The 15,444-nt window shown below is 46.6% G+C and overlaps 1 protein-coding gene and 1 long non-coding RNA gene across 2 annotated transcripts; both read left to right on the plus strand.

The window, feature by feature from the left end:
• Positions 1-965: 965 nt before the first annotated feature.
• Positions 966-7,935, plus strand: LOC101394874 (mucin-17-like). The gene is made up of 7 exons (XM_087449247.1): positions 966-981; positions 1,433-1,621; positions 2,127-2,257; positions 2,631-2,689; positions 5,719-5,870; positions 6,573-6,735; positions 7,770-7,935. The coding sequence occupies exons 1-7, from the start codon at positions 966-968 to the stop codon at positions 7,933-7,935; spliced, it is 876 nt and encodes a 291-aa protein (XP_087305373.1).
• Positions 7,936-8,126: 191 nt separating this feature from the next.
• Positions 8,127-14,032, plus strand: LOC147913679 (uncharacterized). Its single transcript, XR_015556447.1, has 3 exons — positions 8,127-8,214; positions 12,076-12,155; positions 13,532-14,032. It is a non-coding gene; the product is annotated as an uncharacterized LOC147913679 (long non-coding RNA).
• The last annotated feature ends 1,412 nt before the right edge of the window (positions 14,033-15,444 follow it).

Genomic DNA, 15,444 nt, shown 5'->3' on the forward strand with positions numbered 1-15,444 from the left:
ACTATAGACACGCCTCTCAGAAACAGGCTCTGTGTCTGCAGGGTGCTGCCCAGTCCCGTCTTGAACTGACGAAGGTGAGGGGTGCTTCTTCAGCTTTTGGCTACTGTATTTTCTCAGGGCTCTGTGATTGCTTCCTCTGTTGAGCTCTGCTTTGCCTGGCCTTTGTATTATGTGGCTTCATTCTCTGGCTTCTCTCCAATGTGTCTTTGTCTCGTTGAGCTTTCTAGTTCTCAGATGGGGAGTTGAGCATCTTCAGAGGGGATGTCTGGAACTTGTGTTCCCAAGAAGCCCCACAGGTGTCTCACAGTGAATGCCAGGTGGTTGCATGACTGCCGGGCCCACAACAGGTGCTCTCCTCTCTGAAGGCAGATGGTCCCCCTCCATCTTCCTCCTATCCACTGGACGTTGGCCTTCCCTGTAGACTGTTGGGCAACAGGTGAGCAAACCTCAGCAGCAGCTTTTTGCTGCTACTCACAAACCTGTTCTTGGGCACTTAAATCAGGTCTGAGCATCTTCAGTAATACACAACAGAGACAGAAAGAGAGAGAGGACGATTTAGGATTTATGGGTCTCCAGTGTGCCCAGGACTCTACTCTTGACTCATCTCTTCCATTCTTCCTGACTCTCTTGGACCAAAGGCCTGTAAACAGAGGCTGCGTAATGTGACTGTCATGGCTGTGGCACCCGCTCTGTGAGTCTGGTGGGGGTAAACTAGGGGGCAGAGGTGGGGCAGGTCTTTATAGAGTATATGTGCACTTCACGTGCCTCTCCAGAGAACATACACCTGGAATACTGGTGTGCACAGGCACAGCTGTTTTCAAGAAAATCCAAAGAGAACAGAGCTTTATGTTTTCCAGACTCCTTGGCATAAATATTCGAGGCTGTCTTGAACCACTTCCTATCTATTTAAACTAAGTCTATACTCCTCCCTCAAACTCTACATCCCAGCTAATAAAAAAGGAATCATGAACAGTCACAATGGTAATGATTTCTGGTACGAGCTCTTCTGAGGCAGGCATGGAAGGGACAATGATGTGCTCATTCCCAGATTGGTGGAATTGCGATGGGTCAAGTCGCCTTGGGTTCTTAAGGTCTCTATCTCCCCTTTTCTCTTCCTCCGCCTTGTCCATGTTGTGCCCCACCTCTCACAACACCAGGGTTCTCTTTCCTCATTTTAGGGCCTGAAGTAAAGTATGCTGGCATAGGACTCCAAGACCAGGTCAAGTCTGGCTTCCAAGTGGAACCTTGGGCGAGTCTTTTAGCTTCTCTCCACCTGGCTTCTCTCATCTGTAAAGTGGGGATGATACTGACTGTCCTGCCTACCCCAGGGTCTCATGAGAGTATCAAATTAGACAGTGTCTGTGAAAATATGTTGAAAGATGTAAAGTGCTGTGCAAATATGTGTGGTTGAGTGGGGCCTTGTCCCTTTCAGAGACCTGCCTCAACGGGGGGACATGGAACGGAAAGACCTGTGAATGCCGCACCGGCTTTGGAGGAGATCAGTGCCAGAACGAGGTCCCGATCTGCCATAACAATGGCTCCTGGGATGGGATCAAGTGTGTGTGCACCAGCCTGTACAGCGGGCCAAAGTGTGAGGAGGTGGTCTCAAATCTTGAGATAAGTGAGTAAGAGCGCAGCGTCCTCTCCTCCCCACCCCTGGGCCCGGTCTCCATGCTGGGCACTCATTCCTGCCCTTCCTCAGCGTGTGGCCAGGAGTATGGCCTCTTCCGGGGCAACCATTTTACCCATAGGTAAGAAAGGTAAAACGTTTAAAAAATGAATAAAGCAAGAAAATATAGTTTGGAACAAAATATGGATTTGGCACAAAATTTTACCATAAAATACACTTAAAATAAATGAGTATATGATGGAGCAGAATACAAAATGTGTGGTGGAATTCTCTAGGAGAATATAAGACCCATGGTCCTTTGGGCTCCACCCAAAGCCAGGAGGAGTACAGTGTACCCCCCCGCCCTCGGGGGCGCTCTGGTGAGACCTGACTGGAGGTTGGGAGGGACCTGGGCCACTCGTTTTCCCAGAACAGAACTGCTAGAGGTGGGGGTCTCTATGGTAGGGAACTCAGGGGGTGCTGCCTCAGTGAGTGATGCTGCTGTCTGCCCCCTCAGATCCTCCACCGGAGACCGTCTCTGCCCAGGTAGAACTGACCGTGACAGTGACCAATAAGGAGTTCTCCAAAGAGCTAGAAGACCGGTCTTCTCAGGAGTTCCGGGAGTTCAGTGAGACATTCACAAAACAGGTGAGCCTGGGAGAGCAAGTCTCCATGGCCACTTGGCTCTCCCCAGGGAGGAGTCCCTAGGGGCTAAGAAAGCAGTTGAGAGCCCTTCTCATGTTAGGGGTGTATGAGTTTCTCAGCTCACTCATTTCCTCAGGGCTTGCCAAGAAGGGAGGGAAAACAAAGCAAGGTTCCATTTGGGGGCTGCCAGGGGTCCCAGAGACAGGGCTGGTCTCTGTGAAGGGACTACTTCATCTGGACAGTGTGCCACTGCCAGCTGGGATGGGGACTGGCAGATGCTGCAGGTCCATCCTCCACCCTCCTGAGATTCTACAGAAAGGCCTGGTGGCCCCGAGGTGGGGACTCTGGGGTAACACAGTGGCCCCTTGTCTTTCAGATGGAAATTGTTTATTCTGGAATCCCTCAGTATGAAGGGGTCAACATCACAAGGCTGAGGTGAGTATCTGGGGCTCCAGATACAAAGAAGAAGGTCTTTGGAGTGGAAGCAGTAGTCATAAAGACAACTGTAACTCTGCCTCCTGTACTCACCTGCTCGGGCTGCCGTAACAAAACAGCACAGACTGGCAGCTTAAACAACAGTCATTTATTTCTCACGGTTCTGGAAGCTGGAGTCCAAGATCAAGGTGTCAGCAGGTTTGGTTTCTTCTGAGGTCTCTCTCCTTGGCTTGCAGACAACCACCAACCTTTTCACTGTGTCCTCACAGGGTCTTTCCTCTGTTCACGTGTACCCCTGGTGTGTCTTTGTGTGAACAAATTTGCTCTTCATATAAGGACACCGGTCAGATTGGATTAGGGCCCACTCTAATGGCCTCATTTTTACATAATCACCTCTGTCAAGGCCCTACCTCCAAATACAGTCACATTCTGAGGTACTGGGGGTTGGGGCTTCAACATACGAATTTTGGGGAACACAATTCAGCCCATAACAACCCTCCAACAATTATAGTTTCACGTACATTTTCCAACTGGAAGCTCGTAACTACCCTGAGTGAGGCCAGTAGGACTGTTCCCACTGTACAGCTGAGGAAACTGAAGCTTAGAGAGTGCAGTGAGTTGCCTGAGGGGTCATTTCTGGAGTGGTAGAGCCAACACTCAAGCAGAAGTCCACTTGTGCTGGCAACACCCACACACCAGAACACCTGGAGGCTACGGCTGCTGTGATGGTCACTCCATTAGACTTTAGTGATGAAGCCAAATAGCTTGCGAAATTCACAGCTGTTTTGTATTCCACTCACCTAGGATAGGATTCCACCCCCACAGAATCTTTGCCCAGTTATTTCCCCAACTTGATGAAACCCTTTGAATGGTACTGGCCAACCAGGCTTCCATGGGCCCCCAGCCTCCTCTGGATCATGAGGAAGACATCCTTTCTCATGGTTTACAAAGTTGCCATTGATAATTTTCAAAAGAAAATTATTACAACCAATAGGGAAAAAAATGCACAAAAAGCACAGAAAGAAAAAAGTGTTTACCAGCCTCTGTCTCTCTTCCTCCCTTAATTCGAACACGAAAGTTTCTCTCCCTAATGAAAGGTGGGACCAGGTGGGGTTCCCAAGGCCCCCCCCAGCTTGCCTTCACAGCAGGTGCCTGGGTCGCCCCGGAGCGGGCAGGGCACTGCTTGCTGCTCTTGAGCAGCTCAGCTCCCCTGGGAGAGAAAAGCATTTTCCTTTCTGGCCCTAAAGCTCCTCTCCAGGACTGGCGTGTGCTGACCCCATGTGGCTCTCTTTTTGCCCCTCGGGGAGTCTGTAGGGCCAGTCCTTATCCTTCCTCTCTGCCTGTCCCTCTCTGTCTCTCAGGCGAGAGAGGGAGGACGGGCTCTGTGGACCAGGTGCAGAGCCAGCATCTTTCCATTCCTGGTCCCCGCCGTCCACCCGAAGGCGTCCCTGGGTACTTCTCCCCGGGCAGATAGGAGGAGAGAGCTGGGCTCTGAGGGCTCCGGGAAAGCATGCCACAGGAAAGTGGTTCTTGCTCAGAGAGTGGCTCCAGAGAGGTCTGGGAGAGGGCAGATAAAAGGTGAGAATCACCCACTTTGAAAGCGTGGAAGGAAGAACCCTGGGAACCACCTGTCCAGTCCAACCCTTCATTTTATAGACGAGGGAACTGAGACCCTGCGAGGCCAAGTGGCTGGTCCAAGGTCACACTGCTACTTAGGGCCAGTGTCAGGACTTCATCCCTCATCTCCTAACTCCCACTACACCTGCACGGCGTCGGTAAAGCTCCGTTTCTCCACGGGAGATCTAAACATGGGGTTGAGGACTGTGATAGAGCCTGGGAGATGCCTGAGGCCACCACCAAGCAGGCTTCTTGGGATGGCTGCATCCTCATGGTGAAAGACAGCCTTGAACTAGATCTCCTGGTCCCTGCTACCTCTAATGTTATTCTGAGTTATTCTAATTCTAGTATTCTATATGTTATATTAAATACTATTATATTATATAATTCTATTATTCTACATGTTATTCTAATCCTAATGTTATCCTATGAGTATCCCTCCAAATCTGCTATTCATATTTAGGCCTCTGAATATAGCATTAAGGATAATGCAAGGGGAAGAGAGTGCTGTTGACTTCCAGCACCTAGGAATCTTGGATTGGGACCTTGAGTATGCTAGACTTGTTACTGTATTTTTAAACCCAGAAAGGACTTGTTCCTGGGGTGCAAATAATCCCTATACCACGAGAGAGAAGTAATTTGCATTCTGGAATAAGAACTTGTTGATTTAAAAGCATTTCTGATTCTTTTTTGCACACGCGGGGGGTGACTGCTCTGACTGAGGATGCGGAGTTAGGGAGGAGAGAGGAAGCAGAGGGACGCTGTGAAATCGTCCGAGGCCACGCTCACTTGGTAGCCTGACCCCTGACTTCTCCTGGCTCTTAAACATCGAGTAGCGAAAGACTTTTGACTGAAATTTTAACTTTTTAGGTGTCAGAGACTCCTTTTAGAATTGACAAAAATGTGTGTGAGTAGAATATATGTACATATGCACCTTTAGATTTTTCATACAATCTTAGGAGGCTCACAGTCTGAGCTACCTACCAATTCGTGAATCCCATAAGAGTCCCTGGTGTCACCTCCAACCCTTTAAGGACACCTTGCCGGCAGCTGCCTAGTCTCCTACTTGAATACATCTAATGGTACCTTAAGGATGACCTCTTCCATGGTCCCATCCCTCTGTCCATCTTCGTCCCTGAGCCTTCCCTGAGACTTCCACACAGGGCTGCCCAGAGCCTTCCCTTGGTAGACGGTTTTCTTAGGCTCAGGTTGCCATATAAGTACTATGGTGAAGCACCTAGCAAGCTGCCTGGAATAAGCCTTCGCCCAGCAAACACTGGGTCATCATTTTCAACTGTCCTCCCCTAGATCTGCCTTCCCGTGGGAGCAGGAAGGCGCAGCCTACCTGGGGAAGGGGTTGGAGAGGTGAGCATCCATTACGACCCTAAGGACATCTTCCCCTCTCTCCTCAGTGCTGGCAGTGTGAAGGTGGAGCATGACGTCATCCTGAAGGCCAACTTCACCCCAGATTACAAAGAAGTTTTGGAGAAGGCCACCCAGGAGGTGGAGTCAAAAATCAAGAATACAACCCAAGAACACATCTTAAGAAATAACACCTGCGGAGGTAAATTCCTAGGCTTCTGGGGAGGAGCATGAGGGGGTCTTCAAAGAATCTTCAAGCTTTGTCATCGCTGGGGTAGGGGAGGGGAGAAAGGCTGTTGGGGGCAGCAGGAGAGCATTGAGAGCCCAGGAATCCGTCCCCAAGCTTGTCACTCAGACTGGCAGATTCCAAGAAAGGTTTTGAAAGGAGAGTGCAGAGGCTGGTGTACAAGCAGGCTAAAACCCGTGGGTGCCAGAGTCTGCAGGAAAATGAGGACCAGTGAGACTTATTACACAAAGTAGATGCTTCTCCATGTATGGAGAGGTGTGAGGGTCTTGGCAGAGGTGGGTATGGGAGAAGGCCCCAGGGGAGGCACAGGACACCAGAGGATCATCGTTCTGGAGAGCCGGATGTGAGGCTGGCATTCCTCCTCTGCAAGGATGGGCTTCCCACCTCCCCTCATCACAGCCCCACGCCCACCCTTCACACACACCTAAGCCACCCCCCCCACCCCCCCCCACCCCCGCGAAACAAGCTTTTAATAGGCTTCATGTGTCTCCTTCACAGTGGTACTGTGTTTCAACTCAACTGCAACCAAAGTGCAAAACATTTCATTTACCCAATACGACCCTGAAGGTAGGTGCCTGGAAGGAATTCGGGGAGGGCGCAGGAGGCGGGCAGCACTCCCAGCCTCCTGATCACAGCCGCTCCTCCGTGCCCCCTCAGCGGAATGCCGGGAGAAGGCTGGGGAAGCATTTGCTGACTACTTCTTCGTGGAGTACACGGACCAGCAACCAAACTGCATCACGCGTTGCGAGCCCGGCTACAACACGTCCTTAAACTGCATCTTCGGGAAGTGCCAGCTGTGGGGCAGTGGCCCTCGGTGCTAGTGAGTGTCGCACGTCCTACCCCAGCCCGGATGTTCTTCTCCCCGCCCCGGGAGCCCCGCCCCTCGAAACTCTGCCTGGAGGCCAAGGTGATGGAGTCAGTCCCAGCCTTTCCCAAATGCAGCTAGCCACAAAGGACACGCGTGGCCAAAGCCCCAAAGCCAGGTCCAGAACGGCAGAGGTGGCTCAGTAGCTGCCCTCCCCTCCCCGGGATTTGTGCCGAGCGAGGCTGAGGACCATGCCTATCTCTGAGGAAGGAGAAGGAAGGCCCCAGCCTCGGAAAACTGCTAGTCAGGCCGGGACGACAGGGCCTTGATCCCAGGGAGAGATCAACGCCCCCTGCTGGTGAAATGGGGAAAGATCACACACCTTCGTAGGGAGGGTGGCGAGCCTGTAAAAGCCGAGTCACAGGAGCAGGAAAGCAAAGGGAGGCGTTGCCCGCTGAGACTAAACCAGGGAGAGACCAGCTGGAGCACCAGGCAGGGAGGAGGAGTCACACACAGGCGAAGGCCTGAGCAGTTGTTCTGGGAAGGCTTCCTGGAAGAGGAGTTCACAAGCTGGCACGAGGAGGAAAGAGACAGGGCTTAGAAAGGGCGTCTCTAGGGAAGAGGAGGAGCTGCAGAGGTAGAGTGCACCCTGGATCAGGGATGGTGGAGTGTGTCTCTTGATAGAGAGGGGCTGAAAATGAGGATGGTTAATATGTGGGTGAAAGAGTCGTGGTCGGGGTCTTTAGTTCCTGGGTGCAGCCCAGGCAAGCCCCAGAGTTGGGCCAACTGTTCTAGGTCTTGGGCTGCAAAACCTAAAGCCTAGTGCTGGGGATTGGGCCTATTGAAGGCCCATCCCATGGAAACTGGACTTCCTCTCTGTTTATCCCCATGGGGCTCCTTGCTCTGCACCCTGGCGAACTCTTCTTACCCTCTCCTCGTTAAGCACCCATGGGGTCGGGATTGGTCCTGAAGCTGGGAGGCTGTGGGCACTGGCTGGCCCTGAGTGTGGGTGGCTCCCTCTCCCCACCTGACTCCTCTCTCCATCTCAGCTGCCTGATCACAGAGACTGAATGGTACAGTGGGGAGACCTGTGAGTTCAGCACCAAGAAAAGCCTGGTGTACGGGCTCCTGGGGGCAGCAGGTGCAGTGGTGCTGGTCATCCTCGGCATCCTCCTGATGTTCATATTCCGCTCCAAGAGACAGGTGAAAAGGTGAACCACTGCCACCCCCTCTTCCTCATGCCTCCAGCTCCTCCTCCTTTTCTCATCCATCCGTCTTCAATCATTCCATCCTCGGGATGGAAGTAGGGGAGCTGAAAGCAGGGACATAGCCAGTCCCCAGGTCCTTGTCCCCTTCCCTGCTCTTAACAGGGTCTCTCTGGTGTTTCTATCAACAGGCAAAAGTCCAAAGTGACTCAGTTGTACAAGTGGCATGAAGAGGATGGTGGACCAGCCCCTGGGACCTTCCAAAACATTGGCTTTGACATCTGTGAAGGTAATAGAAATCCTCAATGGACTTGAAGTGTCTCAAAGTGTGGAGACACACATGAGGGCACCTGGGAGGACACTGGGGCTTGAAGGAGCAAAGGGGAAAAGCATTTCAATCTCAAAACTTTTGGTTCCACATCTGCAACCCTATTTCCACCGCTGGCTCCTGCAAGGCCCCAGATGGGGTGTAAGCATGGGCACAGCTTAACTAGACCACTGGGGAGGTACAGGTTGCTTGATAGTTGTAGATTTCTCCAGGACACAAAACTGTGCCTATGTGGACACAGATTAGCGCCTAGGAGTGGGTGAGTTCATTGACAGTGAGTTATAGCTCAGTAAAGTAATTAACTGTAGATTTTGTTAGGTTAAATGTACATGTTGAAATGTCTAGAAATCAAGTTTTTAAATTCTAAAGAAGGAAAAAATGGAATGAAACCATTTCTAGAAATAGTCTTTAAATTCTAAAGAAGGGGAAAATTGGAATGAGGAAAACATTTTAGTCAATCCACAAACAAGGCAAGAAAGGAGAATAAATGAAAACAAAAGAGTATGACGAATAGGAAGCACAAGTAAGATGGTAGCAAATAATCCACCATATCGATAACTACAATAAATGTAAATGGGTTAAACACACCAGCTAAAAGAATGGGTTTTTAAAAACACCAGCTATTGGGGTTGGCCCTGTGGCATAGCGGGTGGGTGTGCGCGCTCCGCTGCTGGCGGCCCGGAGTTCGGATCCTGGGCGCGCACCAATGCATCGCTTGTCAGACCATGCTGTGGTGGCATCCCACATAAAGTTGAGGAAGATCGGCACAGGTGTTGGCTCGGGGCCGGTCTTCCTCAGCAAAAAGAGGAGGATTGGCATGGATGTTAGCTCAGGGCTGATCTTCCTCAAAAAAACAAAAAAAAAAACAAAAAAACCTCCAGCTATTCACTGTGGATGAAAGGCATGTGTAGAATAGGAGCACGGAGAAAGGATGAAAGCAAAGCATGAAAAAAGACAAAGCAGAGAAATACTAACCCAAACAGCAGTGTTCTCTATATAGCTGTATTCATTGCAGGCAAATAAACTTGAAGGCAAAAAGAATTCCTAGAGATACTTTGTTAAGAGAATATAACAAGTCTAACTTGTGTGCCGTATAGATACAGCTTCAAAATATATAAAGCAACATTGACAAAACTACAAGGAAAAATTGATGAATCCACCAACATGGTGGGAGATTATTAAAATATTTCTCTTAGTAATTGATTGATCAAGCAGACAAAAAGTCATCACAGTATAGAACTTTGATGCAAAATAATTAGCAACCTTAATATAAGTGTCATAGACAGACTGCATTCAACAACTGGAGGGTACACATTCATTAAAAGAGCTTACAGAAAACTAAGAATCACCACACATAAAGCCATAGAAAGTCTCAACAAATTTCAAAAAAATTATTTAAATCAAACTACATTATCTGACCACAATGCAAGAGAGTTAGAAATCAATAATAAAAATATTTCTGAAAAACAAAAATCCTTTATCTTTGGAAAATTTTTTAAAAGTTTCTAAATAACTCATGTACCAAATAAGAAATCATAACGGAAGTTGGAAAATACTTGGATCTGAATGATAATGAAAATACTTGGTATGAAAACTTGTGGGATGCAGCTGCAACTGTGCTTAGAAGAAAACTTATAGCCTTAAAATGCTTTTATGGAGGGAAGAAAAGAAAGATTGGAAATTATTGGGCTAGTTTTTCAACTTTAGAAGTTAGGAAAAGAGGGCTGGCCCCGTGGCTTAGCGGTTAGGTGCACCCGTTCTGCTGCTGGCAGCCCGGGTTCGGATCCCGGGCGCACACCAACGCACCGCTTCTCCGGCTGTGCTGGGGCCGCGTCCCACATACAGCAACTGGAAGGATGTGCAGCTGTGACATACAACTATCTACTGGGGGTTTGGGGAAAAAAATAAATAAATAAAATTATTAAAAAAAAGAAGTTAGGAAAAGAACAACACAATAACTTCAAAGAATGCAGATGCAAAAATAAAGAGCAGAAATCAACAAACTAGAAAGCAGAAATACAATAGAAAGTGTCAATAAATCAAAAGTTGGTCATTTGAAAAGATGAATGAAATTGACTAATTTCTGCTTAAGATTGTTGAAGAGTAAAGGGTGAAGGTATAAATAGTGTCAAGAATGAGTAAGGGAACGTCACTGTGACTGTAGCAGTTATTTAAAAGATGATAAGAGACTATTATGAACATCTTCCAACCAATAAATCCATAAACTTAGGCAAAATTCTGAAAACCAGAATGGTGCTAAAACTGTTTTTCAAAATGAATCAGGCTCAGATGGTTTTACAAGTGAGTTCTACCAAATATTCACAGAGCAGAGATTGATCATCTTATACAAACTCATTCAGGAACTGGAAAAAAGGGAATTCTCTCCCATTCACGTTATGAGCCTACTATAAACGTTTATAGCCAAGCCGGACAAAGACAGTACAAGAAAGTAAATTTAAAGACCAAACCCACTTGTGAACATAGATACAAAGATCCTAAACAAAAAATTAGCATGCCAAATCCAGCAGGTATAAAAATCATGACTAGTCAGGTTTATTCTAGAAAAGAGGGCTAGCTCAAGATTAGAAATCTATTTATAAATTCACCACATTACCAGAATAAGAGGAAAAATAGAATCACTTCAATGGATGTGAAATAAGACATCTAATAAAAATCCCTATCTGCTCATTATAAAAACTCAACCAATTAGGAATAGAAGAGAAATTCCATTTCCTGGTAAAGGTCTCCACGTAAACACATAAAAATCATTCTCAATGATAAAACATTAAAAGTCATTCCATTTAACCAGGAGTTGGTAAACTTTTTCTACAAAAGACCAGATAGTGTGTTTCAGGCTTTGCAGGCAATGTGATCTCACTCTGTCACAGCTACTCAACTCTGCTGATGAAAGCAGCAATACACAATACATAAATGAATGAATGAGTGTGATTGCATTCAATGAAACTTTGTCAACCACTTAAAAATGTGACAAGAAAATTCTTAGCTTGTGGGCCATGTAAAAATAGATGTCAGGCTGGATTTGGCTCACAGGCCATAGTTTGCCAGCCCCTGCGTGGAACCAGGAGCAAGTCACAGATGCTCTATCACTAATTCTATTAATCCTTGTCCCGGGTGTCCTAATCATCATAATAAAAAAGAAAAAGAAATAAAGGGCTTAAAGGTTGAAAAGGAAAATATAAATCTGTCATTTGCTGATGATATGGTTGTCTTACACAGAAAACCCAGAAGAATGTTAATCACTAGATGTAGTAGAATTTATCAAAGTTGCCAGATATAAGATCAATTCTGATAAGATCAATTGCATTTCTACACATCAGCAACAAACAGATCATTTAATTTAAAATACCCCTTATACAGCAACAAATTTATACAGTATCTAGGAATATATCCAACAAAATTTGTTTAAGACTTTTCAGTGGAAAATGATAAAACTTTATTTAAAAACATTGTAGAAACCCTAAATGAAAGAAAAGCCATATTCCGTAAATTGAGGCACTCTATATCCCAAAGCCGTCAAATGGTACCCTCAATCCAGGCCAAATCTCAACGGGCTTTTCGTGAACCTGAGAAGCTACTTGCAAAGCACTTGTGGTTTTTCTCTGTTTGTTCAATTTTTAAATGTGATTTTCACATCTGAGAACCAATCAAATCATTTGCTAAGGTAGCCTGTCATGTTTGCAAGTCTTCAGTTTCCTGGGAAGTGAGGATGCACCTCTCGCCCTGCAGTGGGTGGGATTAGAGGGAGAGGCAAGAACATGTCTTCCTAACCATCTGCTTCCGTGGGGTTTTCTCTCTATCTAGAACAAGAGAACTATGTCCACCTGGACTCCGTCTATAGTAACTTCCAGCCCTCCCTGGGCCACATAGACTCTGAAACCAAGGTAAGAGGGGCATGGATGAGATGCTCACCTCCCCTTGCCCTGAGATCCCATCTCGCCTCCTTCCATGGTAGAATCTTCAGGAAAGCAAAGTCATGTTTATGGTTTGTTAGTCCAGGTGATCATCCAGCCTGCATTGCTGGGAAATGGACATAACTCAGGGTAGCAGCAGGTGGGGGAGAAGGAGAGCTAGGCAGCAAAGTGGGATCTACCATCCCTGGACCCCTGAGGTTTCAGGCTCAGAGGTTTCCTTTTCCACTTTAAATATGTCCTTAGTGGCCAATTTATTTAGTTATTTTAATTTTCAAAGTCACACAAAAGTCAAAATAATAGTGCAGTAAATAATTATATACCCTAGCTAGAGCAACAACGTTTAACATGTTACTGTATTTTCATTATATATACATATACATAATTCATTTCATTATATATATATAATGAAAATGGGGAGTATATATATGTGTGTATATACACACACATATATATACTCCCAAAGTTTTGCTGAGCCATGGAAGTCAGTTGCAAACATTATGACACTTGATCCCTAAACACTTCAGCACACTCCTCCAAATACCACTATCATGCCCAATGATTTGATAATAATTCCCCAATATCATCCAATATCCATTTTTCCAATTAACCCAAGAACATCTCTTATTATTAGTTTTTTCGGACGTGAATACAACAAATTTCACTCACTGACTTTTGTTGTGTCTCTTTGGTCTTTTAATCTAGAACTGACTCCTGCCTTTTTAATACGTTGATTTTTTAAAAAGAGTCTAGGATGGTTGTCTTAAGGAATGTCCCACATTCTGGACTCATCTAATTATTTCTGCATGGTGTCGTTTAACTTGTCTCTCAATGCTCTGTGTTTCCTGTAAACTGGCAGTTACGTCTAGAGGCTCGATTAGACTCAACTTAAACATTTTTGTTAAGCGTACATCATAGATAACGTTATTGCATCACCTCAAGAAGTACGTAATGTCAGGTTATCTCACTATGATTGAGGCCAAAATTCATCACTCGGCAAGGGGTGACCACTCCTTGATTACCACTTTAATTTTATTTCAACTGGATGGTATTTGAGGGCGGAAGAAACACTCTCAAAGTATTCACACCTCAGAAGAAATGTAACTGGCTTCAGGCACTGTGCTCCCTAGAGAGAACCTTGGGGCAAAGATGAACTCCCTAGCCAGGATACCTTTACACCTACCTAACTTGGGGGTGAAGGAGGGGGGAGACACAGCTGTTTTGTGCTAGACTTTAGGCAATAGGATAAGTTCTAAGCTGAGCACTTCCCCAGTCCCAAGACTCTTATGCTTCCAAATCCTGGGTTCCTCATGAGCCCAGCCCTCACCTGGTTCTCTCTCTCTTTCCAGATCAGAATTAAGAGGCCTCAGGTGATCATGACATCGATTTAAGGCAAAGGCAGTTTCGCATGAAGCCGTGGGGTCTGAGAGTGAGGAGACCTCAGTTTGACTAAGCTTGATGGAGCATTTCCCCATTGAGAGCATTCCACAGGAAACCGATGAGAAACAATACCTACCTGCACTTACCTAGCAGGAAAAGGAGAGAGACCACAATGCTGGGAAACTCTCAAATAAAAACACCATGGAGGCTCTGATGGGCTTGTCATGATCTCAGGCGAGGTCCACTGGCTCGTTCCAGGGAGATTTTTCCTCCTGCCTGACTGCTTCAGCACCAAGGACAGCGCCCCAATCAACTCGTTTACCAGGAGGTAGCTTACACTGGACTGAACTTGATACAAAATGCTGTTATAAGATTTATTGCATCCCATCTTCATGACAAACATGTGTTTTTAAATATATAGCATTTTTCTTTGAGTATATAGGATTATGGATGTTTTTAAAGTTTTTTAATCTACAGGGTCTGATTTTTCGTTAGTCAATATAATCATATATATATAATATATACAAATAAATACTATATATGTATCTAATAACTAAAAACAGCAAAAGCAATTTCACTAAGTTTTCAGGGGTCCCAGACCTTTCTGTGTCGATGCCCTATACTATCTCCTGATTCTCACCTGCCAAGCTGTCTCTCCCAGTCTCCTCCGGGATGGAGGCTCTGATGAGTTTGGCCTCACGATGACAAGTAAAACTGCAGCCAGGAAGAGCGCCATCTCCTGACATTCCCCAGCAGCACTTGTTGGCCACTGAGGATGCTGTGAGGCCAGACCCGCACACACTCACTCGCTTACTCGCACGATACAGGGACTCACTTTCTATGAGGAGAGAATCAAGTTCTCCTTCTGGAAATGGGCTCATGTTTCTTTCTTTAGCTCTGAAGAGATGCAGTCCTGGGTTCTATTTCCAGCTTTTTCATCAACTCCCTGAGTTTAATTTGGAAAAAATCATATTTGACCATTTGGATTCAGGCTTGCCTTCTGCGGAATAAGGATTAGGTTGTTTATGAAGTCCCCCTCATCACTGTCATCTTTAACATTTTCAGGGTACTTTGTTATGATTCCTGCCATGCAGCTCAGGATTCATTTTGTTCTGGAAGGTGTCTGCCACAGGCCACCCCACTTAAACCTTAACCTAAGAGCGAGCCTAGGCTCTGCTGCCCCCTCGTGGACGCTTGGAGCATCTGCAGACACCGTTCAGCTTCTCACAGCCATTCCCTCCTGGCCTCCCCCATGAGAGATCTTTAGTCTTCACCCGGTTCATTCTCATATTTGACATCAAAATCCTCAGTTCCTAAACCTGGCTGTCTTAGTACGTTCGGGATGATATAACATAATTCCATAGACTGGGGGGCTTGTAAACAAGTGACATTTATTTCTCACAGTCTGGAGGCTGTAAGCCCAAGATCCAGGCGCCAGCAGATTCCATGTCTGGAGACAGCCTGCTTCCTGGTTCATAGACAGCTGTCTTTTCTGTGTCCTCATAGGCAGAAAGGGTGAGGGAGCTCTCTGGGGCCTCTTTTATAAGGACACTAATCCCATTCAGGACAGCTCCGCCCTCATGACCAGTCACCTCCCAAAAGCCCCACCTCCTAACACCATCGCCTTGGGGGTTGGGATGTCAACATAGGAATTTGAGGGGGACACAGACATTCAGTCCATAGCACTCCCTAATACTGTCGTGTATACATCGTACGTCACATTCATAATTTTCCCCACAATCTGTCCCCTCAGGGTGGGGATGGGGCTTCGTTCCCCTCAGACCCCCACAGAGCTGACACAGTACCTTGTGCATAGAAGATGCTATTAAAGCTTGTTACAAATCTTCCTGAGCTAACATCTGTGCCAATCTTCCTCAATTTT

The sequence above is a fragment of the Ceratotherium simum genome, chromosome 26, assembly GCF_057802395.1.
Source record: "Ceratotherium simum simum isolate JZ-2026a chromosome 26, ASM5780239v1, whole genome shotgun sequence".
Classification (NCBI taxonomy): domain Eukaryota; kingdom Metazoa; phylum Chordata; class Mammalia; order Perissodactyla; family Rhinocerotidae; genus Ceratotherium; species Ceratotherium simum.

What these genes read in the sequence shown, in the direction of transcription:
- LOC101394874 (XM_087449247.1), top strand. An exon ending in GGTCTCAAATCTTGAGATAA is followed by an intron (nt 1,622 to 2,126) that starts GTGAGTAAGAGC and finishes CTGCCCCCTCAG; the next exon opens with ATCCTCCACCGGAGACCGTC. An exon ending in AAGAAATAACACCTGCGGAG is followed by an intron (nt 5,871 to 6,572) that starts GTAAATTCCTAG and finishes GTGCCCCCTCAG; the next exon opens with CGGAATGCCGGGAGAAGGCT.